At 57.1% G+C, this 13,090-nt stretch overlaps 2 protein-coding genes across 2 annotated transcripts; one reads left to right on the top strand and one right to left on the bottom strand.

Annotated features, from left to right (window-relative positions):
- Positions 1 to 936: 936 nt before the first annotated feature.
- On the bottom strand, positions 937 to 2,613 carry B0H64DRAFT_417892 (cyclin-domain-containing protein; the record flags this gene model as incomplete). Its single annotated transcript, XM_062805273.1, has 1 exon — positions 937 to 2,613. The coding sequence occupies one exon, from the start codon at positions 2,611 to 2,613 to the stop codon at positions 937 to 939; it is 1,677 nt and encodes a 558-aa protein (XP_062660048.1).
- Positions 2,614 to 6,365: 3,752 nt separating this feature from the next.
- B0H64DRAFT_171913 (uncharacterized protein) lies at positions 6,366 to 7,562 on the top strand. Its single transcript, XM_062798781.1, has 2 exons — positions 6,366 to 6,929; positions 7,045 to 7,562. The coding sequence occupies exons 1-2, from the start codon at positions 6,489 to 6,491 to the stop codon at positions 7,408 to 7,410; spliced, it is 807 nt and encodes a 268-aa protein (XP_062660049.1). The 5' UTR covers positions 6,366 to 6,488; the 3' UTR covers positions 7,411 to 7,562.
- The last annotated feature ends 5,528 nt before the right edge of the window (positions 7,563 to 13,090 follow it).

Raw genomic sequence — 13,090 nt, forward strand, 5'->3', positions numbered from 1 at the left:
AAGGATGCGGCGGGGCGAAGCCATGCATGTTTGTGCACCCGCAAGCATCTCGTACGAGAGACGCCACGGCCGGGGCGGAGGGGTTGGAACGGGATGCGGGAACAGCGGTCTGGGACCAAACGACCAAGCTTCCGTTCCCAATCCTGGGGGGCTCTGTTTCATGTGCTCCCCGCCTGCCGTGCTAGACGACCGGAAACGTGAGGTCCTTTTTCGTCTGGGGCTGTTTGCATACAAGGCGCCAGTCCGGTTCAGGGTTGACCGACGGATGGACGATGCGGCGTAGGAAGCTGTGAATGAGCACGGCACGGTTTGGTAACATGCGGGTCGAGGTGAGGGGGGTTGAGCATCAAGGTGGCATTATCCCGTTGTTGCTTCCCTCACTAAGATGCAATTGGAACTGCGTAAACGAGGGTAGGATGGACCAATTGAGGTTGATGATGCTACTCAAGCACACATCCTCAGTAGCATTTTGTAACTTTCCATCTCGCTATTATCACACCGAACGCGATCCCATCCCTTCGACTCCAAGTCCGCTCTCGAACGTCTGGCTCAACTTCAGCTCATTCGGAGCAATCCGAGGCCCTTAACTCCTCCCGCCTTGAACGCAGGCCCCTCTGTTCAGGAGCAAACAAGAACTCAAAACCCGAAGCCCCTACAGCCATAGCTACCGACGGTGGGACAACCCTCCCCGTCTTCTTCGAAATGAGAATGCAACGTGCCCTGTATCCCCCATCCCTTCGCGGGACACCAAACGCCACTGACCCATGAGCCCCATGTGGATAATACAATTGACACCTCCCAAAGGTCGAGTCAAACCCCATATTAAACGCCATGATATGCAGATGCATCGCAAAAATTCGCAAAACTTTAATAGTACAAAACCAAGTCTCGAGACGAGAAAACAAAAGGGAACAATTCGGAGGAGGCTGTTGAGGCCTAGTACTGCCCGGGATACGGAGCCCCGGGCCGCGTGGTGAATGGCAGCTGATACTGTCCCCGGGGCTGGTGGGCGTGCGGGTGCGGATTCGGCAGCATTTGCGGCACGGTGTAGCCGGCGAGCCGGTGAGCGCCATCCAAAAATTCGGGGACGATACCGGTGCGATACTCGTTGCGCTTCCCGAGCGGCTGGTAATGCATCTGGTTAGGCAACACCGGGTTCGGCAGGTGGTATTGTTGTAGGAAAGCCGATGGCGGCGGGTAGAGCAACGTATTGACGTGCCGCACGGGCTTGTACGGGCTGTTACGCTGCTGGAGGTAAATGGAGGGCGAGTGCGAGATGGGCGTGTGCAGCCCGCTGGCGCCACCGTTGCCCACGACGAGCGGAGAAGAACCGGGGTAGGCGAGCAGCGCGTTTTGAGGCGACAGCCGCTTCGTCGGGGTTCCGTAGTTCAGAGGCGGGAAACTCGCTGTCGGGGTCATCGCCCCGCACGTGGCAGGAACAGATGTTGGCGGGGCATAAGTGGTGGTCGGGAAGACCATCGACATGGCCCGAACGCCGGAAGCGAGAGGCGGCAATGAGAGCGGGGCCTGCTGCGGTGCGTAGGTCGAAGAGGTGTAAGCTTGGGGCTGCGTGACCGGCATATCGGTGGCCTGGCCCGTGTTCAGCGTCAAGCTGGGCACATGCTGCCGGCCGTGATCCGAGGGCAGGCCAGATACCGGCCGCGACTGCATAGGAGCCACATTGCCGACACTGGGGCGACTGAATTGCGCTTGGGAAGCCGTGTACTGCACTGGCGCGTGAGACGGGAGCTGCCCCTGTCCGACAACGGCCCGATTCGCGCGCTTGGCCGGGTGCTCGACCGAGTCTTCTTCGGGAAAGCTCCGCTTCCGGTGCAGGTGTGGTTGGGGCTTCAATGGCGAGATTGCATTGTTGTTACCATACGAGACTGGCCAGTTCTGGCCGCCGTTCGTCATGGGAGCCAAGTTCGGCGACTGCAACGCGAACGAATGGGTCGTCGACTGCAAGCCCGAGGCCAGCGCCGCGGTTGGTGAGTGCAGGGGCGAGACAAAGTTCCGGGTCGGCGACGGGATCAGGAGCGGAGATGGCGTGGGAGACACATGCTGCGCCAGCTCCAGGTACGACCAGAACTGGGTTAGTTTGTCGAGCCACTGCTCCCACTCCTCGGCCGAGACCAGGAGGCTGTACCGCATGTTACTCAGGAACTCGACCTCCATGACGTGGATTTCGTTGACCGAGATGTTGGACACGTCCGCCCAAGTCTTGTTCGTGTAGGTGTTATCGTCCAGGAACTTGTTGCCGAGCATCAGGGCTACCGTCAACAACCGGTACTCGCTTCCCGGGCGGCCCCTAACCGTGGGGTTCGCCTTCTTCAGTCGGTGGATGTAGAGCAGGGCGAGAATAACGACGTTCTGTGTGACCTGGGTCGTCGCCAGTACTGTCGAAACCCACTTCTTGAAATGCTGGCTCGCGGCCGCCGTGGGCGCGAGCGCTGGTACCGGCGTGCCTGGAGCCACCTTGTCCAACCCTTCGACCTTCTCCAGCAGTTTCGTCGACTCAAACCAGAACAGCGCCGCCAGCTCGGCCATGAAATCCGAAATGCTGCCCCCGCTTGCGCTTATCCGCTCCGGAATGCACATGCTGTGCTGTGTCATCTTCGCGCTCGCGGTGCTATTCGCGGGCGAGGTTCCTATGGGCGGCGTCGGGTGTTGAGGTTGCCGGGCCTTGTCTTGCGGCTGGGTATATTCTGGCGCTGTCGCCGAGCGAACCGTAGCGGACGAGCTGGTTGGCGCGGCGGCTGACCGGGAGAAGTTTGCTGCTTTAGTAGTGTGGATTTGGCTGGCGAGAGGTGCGGGGCATCGCGAGCTTGGGTTGAAGAGCTGCTCGTTCGGAACTGGTCGCTCATTCAAAGCCGGTCGCCGCCGGTCAGCCTGCGGCATTGTTGAGTTGTAAGCGGAGGAGGGGTGGTGGAGGAGGTAGTTCTCGCACGATGGCATGTGCGGTACTTCATACGTGGTCGCCATGTTTTTGTTGGGAAGGCGGCGTGTGGACGCTGTGATGTGAGGAAGAGGACTGAAGTTCAAGTCATGGAAGACGGTTTGTTTCGAGTGTAATTAAGCGGCCTTAATTGAGGTTGGTGTCAAGGTGCAGATCGAAGGGCTGGTGACGGGAGCTTCCGAATGACTGACGATGACGACGTCAATTGCCAATTTTCGGTCAGTCGCTGGTCAAGGCAGGTGATGCCGGAACCTGAACGTCACTGGTCGTCACTTCCGTGAATTCCAGATGGGCAAAAGTTGGCGAGACCCTCCTCGTTCCTTCCCGCACTGGAACAGCTGCCCACAACTTGCACGTTGTTGAGGTGCTTCAAAAGCTTGGGCCCAAAATCCGATATCGTTCTTTCTTTCCACATTCCCAGCTTCCCATGTGCGGTTTCGGTGGGGAGAGACGGCAACGGAGTTCGACTTCGAGAGAGGTGGTGGATGGTCCCAGCTTCCACACCGGTAACAATGATGAAGCTCGCAGGCTTCTAGGAACCTTCTCGTCCTCGATGGGCTTTGTTGTCTTTGTCAAGAATGGGGGCCGACGCAACCTGGGCTGAGATGTCGTATCGTATCAGGGTGGTCTCCGCCTGGGACCCGTCAATGGGGCACGTAACGGGGGTGGTGGCCACGAGGGGTCAAGGAGGGAAGAGGCTCCACGGCGAGATCGGATCGTTGAGGTCACCAAGGGAGGAGGGGAGGGGGGTGGCGGGCAACACGGCGAAGAGGTGGACGATGACGATGGCGACGGCGAGAGAGAGTAAGGGCAGCGGTGGCAGGAGTCATGAAAAGTCATGAATGGGGAGGAAGATCCCCAGGCAGTGAAAACATCCATAGCGATGGCCATCCATGTGAGGCGGTTGCGGAGGGTGTGTTGCTGCGTCTTAGTCCCGGTCGCCGCAAATGCTGCTAATTTACTTTGTCCCTGGTCGATGTCGTTGTCTGGGTGCGGTGCAAGGGGGGGTCACCGTGCCGCCGCGGCCATCGTGTTGCTGCAAGACGGTACCTGGGACGGAGGGACGTGCAGGATTGCCGGCCTCCCAGATGCACCAACCCGACCCACACAGGGCCTCGCCAGCCAATGAATTCTTGGCTGACTGCGCAGCAGTCTCTTTGCGGGGCCTTCCTGTCCTTCCTGTGATTCCTCTTCAAGGTTGAGCGGGCACGGGCGGCCATGCGAGCCAGCACATTTCCGGCCTAGCTCCGTTTTCTTTTTATCTCGGCCGCCTCCTGTGCGCCTCTCTCTAGGATCCCAGGGATTGGCACAGCTCGCCACTGAATTTGGTGGGCACGGTGGGCTTGGGTGCTTGGCCGGGGCAGGCGAGCCTTTCCTTCCTTGTGCCACCGCCGAGAATGTGAGCGACCTTCACAGCCAAGAACAGCCCGGGATTCGGCTGGAGCAAAGCGCCTTTCTCAACTGTCCCCAGAGGGCGTTCCAGAACCCCATTCCCATTCCCCGACAAGCAAGCAGCCTGCCAGCCCCGCACCCACCTTCGTCAAGGGCAGCTTTGTCGTCACCGCCGCATCGCACTTTCATTGCCACAAAACACGCACGCTTCATTCTTCCAACAAACTGCGCCGAAACAGGTGACGCCGGGGCGGCCCTAGACAAGACCAGGACGGACTGCAAGGTCACTTTGCTGCCGTGTGGCCTATTCTGAACAAAGTCCCCTCCTCCCTCCCTCCCCGCCGCAGTTGCCGAAGGTCCTGTGTAAAACACTGTCCCCATTTTTTATGGCTTGGGTCGGCGTTCGCCATCCATCAGTGGGACCTTTTCAAGGGGCAACAAGTTGCAAAGCAACCTCTGAGCAGTGTGAGATTGTGAGATTGTCCCGAGTAAGAAAATGGCCCGGCAGGGATTAGGAACCCAAACCCTTTTGTCGCTCAAAAAACGGAGCAATTACAGGGGTGCTATGCTGCACAGTGTTGCGTACATTGATTCCATAGTGCGCCTAAAAAGTGATGGTTTGCGTCGTGGGGTTGGATTTGTCCATTTTCTTTTCCCTCTTTCCAAGGTACTGTGGTAGGTCGGCTGGTCGGTACCTTGGGATCTTGGCCCTCTCTGACCTCCTCTCCCTCCTCCCACCCAACACAAACAACCAAAGAGTCAATTATTGTCAGCCGCCCCCCTCATGGATCCGGCCGCGGGGCGCCCGCCAATCCGCGTCGTCTCGGGCTTGGCTGCCCTGGTTGATGTCTCTGCCGTCCATCCCTTGGAGCGGCGGGAAAGGGGGGCCAAAGAATGGGAACGGGAACCGCGGGCGTCTCATTGCTGAGACCGACCTGCCTGCGCCCAATGCGGTTTGGGAAAGCCAACCAGTGAGAAGAAGTTCGGTTCCTTGTTGGAAGCTGATCCCGCCGAGATAGTGCAGCTTGCGAAACTATGTTTGGTTTGGCCTGGGCTTGGGCGGCCTTGGGAAGGTCGCAACGGAACAAGGCGCCGCATGGCTGACACTAACGATTGCACAGCAATCCCGCCGGCCGTGGGATGCTGCAGGGCGCAGGCTCCGCTCCCTTGAGACTGTTTCCGGCCCCGAAGTGGATTGGATCATGCCGCACAGTGCGCCGTGCTTCGTGCTTCTTTTCTTTCGCTACCCAGCGAGACGGCATTGAAGAGCTCGACAAACGCAGACCCCTAACTCTCTTTGCCCAATCCATTTCGCCTAGCCCGGAGCGGAGGGTTTGCTGTGCACGACGTTTCCGCCTTTCCGCCCACCCGTGGTTTGACAAGGCCGGCTACGATCAAAAACAGGCTTCACCTCCGGGGTTCGTGATGGTGTCTCCTTGAGCGCCGCCTCTGGCGGCCGCTCTCGGTTGCAAGAGAAAGAAAGGGGCTGACAAAAAAAGGACAGTGCGGGGAAGCGCTCCCGAAACGGTAATTCAAAAAGCTCTCGGAAAAAGTCGTCGTCAGTGTATGGAGCGACTCGTGATCTCGGTTGTGTCGTCGGAAACACCTCGCATCGGGCGGTCACCTGAAACCCATCTCATGCCTGAGCCGGATTGTCCTCAGCGCGATGATCAACCAACTGTTTGCCACGAGAAACAAACTGACACGGACTTGGTCGATCCAGCTGGGAGAGAACGAATGATACGGACGTACGCAGGACGGGCATGGGTGGCCCAAGCCCTCACCAAGCTGAGACGACACGGTACGCCAGGAGTCCGGTGGCTGTCCCTCAAACCACCCCGGCCGCTCTCGCTCGTTAACTCGTTACGGGTCGTGACTATGTGTGCTTCGTAAGAACAAATCGTCTCCTCTGCCCTGACTGTAGCACCTCAACCGTCCCAGCAGGAGGGGTCGGATCAACCTCGCCGGCCAACGATCCCGTCATCTCTCGCGAATGTGACCCAGGTCAGAAAGTGTAAAGCCACGGGGTGACGCTTCCATGTGTGGCAAAAGGTTGCGCTGACTCGGGGATGTCATCGACCCCGCTCCTCTCTGTTGGTTTTCGGCTCGGGAGCCTGGTGAGGAACACACCATCAAAAAGATGGCGTGGAAAACATGCAGTCAAGCGGGTCAGTCGTGTGAGAGGCCAAAGGCGCAACTTCGCAAGCTGTCCAAATCCGCTGTGGATCCCCGGAGCCTGAGGCGGAAGCACCGGGAACGTTATGGCGTTTGCCCCGGCGGCCCTTCGTCACCCGGGCGTCGTACTGCAAACCCCTGCCTTCGTCGTGCGAAGACCGTCGTGATCGTTCTCCATGTCGGCCAGCTTGATGAGAGTGTCGGACTCGGGCGCACCTTGGGCCCACCACACCAACCATTTCGTGTGGGACAGCCCAAACCGCCTATCCCCATTCCAAGGCGCCCCGTCAGGAATCCAGCAGCAAAAGACGGGGGGCACAGTGCGAAACCCGACAAACACGACCTCCCAGCCCAGCCGCTTCTTCAGGGATGTCTCTCTCATGCGGTTGGCCAGGCTCGAGCCCAGGTCTCGTTCACCCGTTAACTTGTTCACGAGCCTCTGATTTCCCAGCGATGCCGCCCGCAAACCCAAGATCCATCATGTCTCTCTGTGCGGTTCGGCTTACACTCTGTATGGACAGGCTTCCACACTTGAAATGCGAAAGAGACGCCACAAATCCAAAGAACGATGTTCGAGCAAGGATAAGGTTTGCGGAACACACGGCATGCGAAATCACTCGACATGGAATCTGCGCCGCTGGGACAAACGAAGCTCCGAAGATGCTCCCTCGGGCCCTGGTCCCAAACAGGCTGTGAGTTGCACGCTGTCGTCGCGGACGCCGCAAACTCGCAACCAATCACGAATCGGGGTTCGCCGTGGGGCAACGCCATGTGCGCAGCGCCAGAGCAAGGCTCAGGCTTCGTGGGCTTTCAGGTCTCGGCCGGCCTTGGGGTGCTCGCTTGGTGCGGAGCTTGCCCACTTGCTGGCCCCGCCCTCGGGGCGTTGATTGGGTTCGGTTTGCGGTTCAGGGGCCGGCCTTTGCGGCGGCTGAGATTGAAAAACCAGTTCTGGAACATCGAGGCTCGAGAAACGACAAGAAAAGAAAATGGCTCGCTGGAGTGACATGCCCAGTGTGCCAGTCTCCTTCGAGCATGTGTCGTGCGTCGATCGACCAAGGGGAAAAGCGTACTAACGTTAGTGCTGCTCGTGCAGGAAAATACGACTGCTGAGAGTGGTCCTGTCCCTTTTGCAGGAAGAAAGAACACCGTCGGTGACAAACTGGTGGTACAGATGTCAAACAGCAGACCACCGTCTCGCAATGGTGCCACGCCCCCCACCCGTTGAGCGCCCTCGACCGATCACCAACTGGCTTGCATCCTCACCTCCTCTTCCCTTGAGAACCCCCTTCAACCTCGCGAGCCTGTTTGGCTGATTGGCTGGCTGGCTGACTGGCTGGCTCGTTGACTGCTGAAGTTCAGGCGTTCAAGCGTCACCGTCCACGCGCCACAATGGAACCCGCCGCGTCGAGACTTGATTCCTGCTGCAACCCGCGTCCATCCCATCACCTGGCGGAGTGCATGTCGCAAAGATAGGCAGTCCGCAATGCCTTCCGTCCCGGTATTCTGAGGAAACACAGGAGACAGCCGAACGTATCGAACAAGTTACCGACAGCGCTGGGCAACGGAAGGTGGCCCGAAGCGGGCGCGGCTTCTCAGAGCCTGCAACGGTGGGAATACCACTGCTATTTTTTGCGTCGTCACATCCGCGTTGCGAGCGACCGAAAATGTGCGATTGGAAAAAAACATCGGTGCCTTTCCTGATCGAGAAACGAGTGTCCAGAGTTTTGCCGGGATTGGCACGTCGTCGGAATTAAACCAGATTGCTGCATGGCTTGTCCCAGCGTCATCAATCCAGCAACGCTCCAGGCTGTGTTGACTGGAGCTTTTGCGTGATGCGCGGCAAGCAACTTGAAGCACACACCCATTGGGTGGGAAACCGGGGCATGTCCCAAGCGAGTGAGCTCCAGGACATGGAAGGGAAAGCTTGCCGAGGCTGATGAGGCGCAGAATCGTGACGCTGTCATCTCCACGCGTCTGCACTCTGACATCTTGCTTATCCGACTGATGAGAACTTGAAGCGAACAGCGGCGCGGAAGGACGCATTTGAAATTTCTGGCCGTTGATCTCCCAAGCCCGCTCCGATCGAGATATTGCAGTTGGAGGGGCCGCTGCCTGCAAGAAGGCGCGCGAGTGAGCCTTCAGAAGACCGAGACTTGTAAACGGAGCCCGCCCCACCAACAGAATTCACGCCAATCAGGGCAGGAACCAACCATCGCTGAACCCGGCTCCACACAAACGCCGACCGCCGTTTGGCCGAGTGGGTGTTCGACTTTCCAATCTTGAACGGGGCTCACCTCCAACGATATCCGATCCACAGCCTGGAATGTCTCCAGCTCCTCCTCGACTCCATCATTCCTTCACCGCAGCTGCAAGTGATATTTCTCAACTGTATCTCATCACCGCTCCTTTTTGCGTGCTTTGAACAGGCTGTACTATAACCAAGGGCACACCTGTTATCGGAAACGGAAACATGCTGCTGCTTGCCTCCGTTTCCACTTTCAAAGATTCCACGGGACACCGCACAGTGCCAAAATAGACAGTCGAACCCGGTGCCCTGCTCGGCGAGCCCAGAAGCGCACGAGCCGTCCCTGATTGGAACCCACAGGGTGTTCTTGCGGGCCAATGAGACACAGTTAATACCAAAAACCGACGGGTTGCCTGAGACGCCCTGATCCCTCCACACATGCCGCCCAGACGGGCCAACAAAACCACAAACCAAACCCCAACTGCTGACAGACCGCCGTGACAGCCCACGCAGCCCTGACCGACACCGTCGCAGCACGAAAATCAATGAAAAGCGCGATGGCTGTTGCGCCCGCGCCCCCCGCTCCGAGTCACGAACAGGCAGTCTTCCACACGGCTGGCCGCCTTCTCCATTTTATTTGACAAACGAAAGCGAATCATGGGTCGCGAGACACGACGCACCCTCTCCGATCCGCGGGGATGCCCTCGGTTGCCTGTATCGCCGTCACCCCATGGCTGCAACCTTTGTGCTTCTCCGCCATCACCCGCCACTCTCGCTCTGACGACCCGTCGGGTGATCAGCTTTCCCATCGTCGCCCGCCCCATTTGCATGGAGGAACCGGACAGACAGCTCTGGGGAGCCACGGGAGCCTCGCAACTTTCGACTGGTAACTCGCTGATAGCTGAACACCAAACATGAGTTAACTGTTGGCTACCGGCCTGCCTAGGGAGGTCGTTAATTGCTTCTGAGACGTCTCACTGCTTGCCGTTTTTAGAGGAGCTTGGGGTGATGCACATGCAGCACCACGGCACAGCGACCCCATGAAAATCCGCCCGCGGACGTCATCACCAACTGCGTCCTTTGTACATATCAAGATGCTTGTACACACATCATCCCAGCGTGAGCAGCCATCCCATGATATTTTTGCCGTGCTGTGCCTGCCCCTCCCACCACCACCACACGGCCAGAAACGAGCCACCAAATGAAGACTGCGCGGCGCCCCACCCACGGCCCCGGCATCATTCCGGCTGAGTTCGGAGGGCGGATTCGGAATCCCACGGCAGCCTATGTCCGGAGAACCGAGAACCACCAGAAGGCTTCCATCTCCCCGGGGCCGATGAGTCCGGCCACCCACAAGAGGCGCCTCGGCCAACCATGCAATTATCCCATGCCGCCTGACAGCCTCGAAACCAAGTCGCCGCCAACAACAACAAAAAAAACCCGTTGGTCGCGAACCCGAAACAGCTCGCCTGCGCTCAGCCGCCGAGTCTGTCGCACATTCACAAACTCCGGGCCCGCGGTACCATCGTCTCGCAGTCGCATCCCATTCCGTGCCAGCCCCCCGCCAAGCCACCCATGCTTCGGCATCCTCTAATATCCCAACCACTAACGTCACCCCGTCCGAAACGCTGAGACGCTTTTTCGTTATGTCGATCTGAGTTATCTTGTACTTCCTCGCAGCCCTTGTCCCGGCCCCCGCCGCCGCTCCTTGCTCTCAGGCTTAGTTATCCATATCTTATGTGACCTTTCCCGGAGCCAATCACCTGAACAAAAAAAAAAAGCCGAACTCCAAGCGCAAATGTCGACAATGGAAACTTGGAGTCCTCGACTATAGGAACAGAACAAAGCTATCCTGAAACCCAAAGAGACAGTATTTACTCCATTTACTTTTCTTTTGGCCCCATCTTTTATTTAATTTATTTTTCTATTTGTTTTGTTCTTGCTTGATTTCTTGCTTTCCTTTCTTTCCAGTTCGTCTTTTTTTGGCCAGAGGGTGCCAATGAACAACCAACGCCCAGCTTTCTTGCATCCTCAAGTCAGCCCATCAATGCAGCCGATGTCAAGCCGAACCGCCGGCATCTCCCTGCAATCTTTAGACCACCGGCGTTGTGAAGGCACGGCTCACGACCTTCCAGGACCTTCCGGGGACCGTCTGGCCGCCGCCTTGGCGAATCGGAATGCTTCCATCTCGTCCAATGCATTGCTCTCAACCTCGTGGCTAAGCTCATGTGGATTTTACGCCTTGTCCTCTCCTTGTTTATTCGCGTATTCGTATCCATGAGACACATCAACTGGCGATACAGGTAAGAAACCGGAGCAGAGCTTTGAACAGGCAAGATGTGCATAGTCTCGGCAGACAAGCTGTGTCGTCGCGGTTGTGCATAGTAGAGTTGTTCTCTCACCACCGCCTTCGGTGAGCTCGCCATCTTGATAGTACGCTTTCTCGCCCGCTAATGGGCGCCTGAGAATTCAGGTGAGACCGGATAGTTTCGGTCAAGGCTCGATCGATCACCTCACTCCGTGCTATGGTTTATGGCCTGCCATAACTGGCTTCGGAACTGTTGCTTATGAGATATCATGATGGAGATCGCTCTTTGCACAATCCGTAGACGGGATTTTATGCAGAGCTGGTTGGGCCTCGTATCAGTCGTTCATAACCATGGCGCCATGAGTTCCAGTTTGCCTGATGTAGTGGCTTCGTCCTTCACGCCCACCGTTGCGATGTTGCCAACGCCCGTTCACGGTCACGAAGCCACCCACCTCCTCCCCCCCAGCTGTGCCGGCTACGGCCGTACCCATTCGCGTACGAGCGTAAATTGGAGGTGTCATTAAAAGATCTAATGGCCTTGAGAACCTTTAACGGAGACTGAATAAATCTGTCAGCAGGACGTATCATATATGCCCTCATTCTCGTCATGTTGCGTATTCGGGAAGAAGGGTGCCGACCTAGATCCGAAGGTCTTGATAGGATCCTGGAACACAACACAGACGCTGTATCTGACGCATGCCAAACAAGGTCGAAGGTCAGGTTGCGGGAGCATGGGATCCGTAGAGTCGGGTTCGTGAGCGCCTCGGTAAAGCCATGTAGCCATACCAACTGAGTTTATTTAGTTCCCCAGTGTTAAATGTGAATAATTTCGGGCTCCTCATTCGTCTCTGAGTCGATACGGGCAAACATGGGGCTATTGATTCTTAAAGTACATTCCCTCGTTCCACAAGTCCAAACTATTACACTACGGTAAGTAGGTTGGCAGTTATGGTGAACTAGTATGTGCTGAGGAATTACGATGGCCCTGACTTTAGAGGAAATCAGTGTGCTTGTGGTTCATCCGAAGAGTACTTTGAAAAGTAGAAAGTCGCTTCCTGAAAAGCTTTGAGTCAGAGAAATACCTCCGGTTTACTTTCGATGGAGGGTTGGTTAGCAACCAAGTGAAGGGGTCATGTTTTCTCATCAACACTCGCATCGTGAGCATGACGAGAACCGCCCAAATCTTCTTTCCCACGTCCGACCATTATGTCACAATCAATAACCAAGCTTCACCTGCAACCCCTTACCTTAGCCCGCGATACCGTGCCTCCTCTACCCCTACTGAACGACGTCCCGCCGGCCAACTTGGAACCCTCATCTACGTTAGAGGAGTGTTGGCAGCATCTCCAAAGACGCAGCTGGGCCATGTTTGCAGCTTGAAAGAAATCCTAGTGGGCATAGATGGTGCAGTCCTTTCCGAGTCAGATGTCGAGGCTCTTCATGTTCGGAAACTCGCACCTCTTGACGCCGACGAAGCCGCTGTCGATGTCGGCCCCCTGTATTTCCGAAAACGCTTCTTGTGGGACGAGCTGGACCAGATCATAGACGACAAGAGTAGCAAAGACAAGCCCTGCAGAACTAAATGCCGCGTAAGAGACTACCCGGAACCAGCGTACCCTGACGGAATGCTCCCGCTGTGCAGTGCAGAAGCAGAGGCCGCTCATAACCTGGACTGGTGTCTTGCGCGCGGAGAATGTCAGAGGTGTGGGATCCAAGGAGCTCTTCGCAGATCGTATTGAGATGTCTCTAGGAGGCCATTTTACCTGCCATGCTGCACGGAATCACTGAGAGGTAGCTCTGGCTATGGGCGCGCCTACACCTATTTTCCGGCTCATCCATTTGCTTCCAAAGAGGAAGCGAGAGGTCGTCCACATATCGCCAGCGGCGTCACGGACTCGGAGGATCCCGTGGATGACAGCGTCCTACGAAGTGAGCTTCACGTCGCAATAGGCGTATTCCAGCATCAACTTCGCCATGGACAATATCGCAACCACCACACATTACGCGTGAGACG

The sequence above is a fragment of the Chaetomium fimeti genome, assembly GCF_033439085.1.
Source record: "Chaetomium fimeti strain CBS 168.71 chromosome Unknown B0H64scaffold_4, whole genome shotgun sequence".
Classification (NCBI taxonomy): Eukaryota; Fungi; Ascomycota; class Sordariomycetes; order Sordariales; family Chaetomiaceae; genus Chaetomium; species Chaetomium fimeti.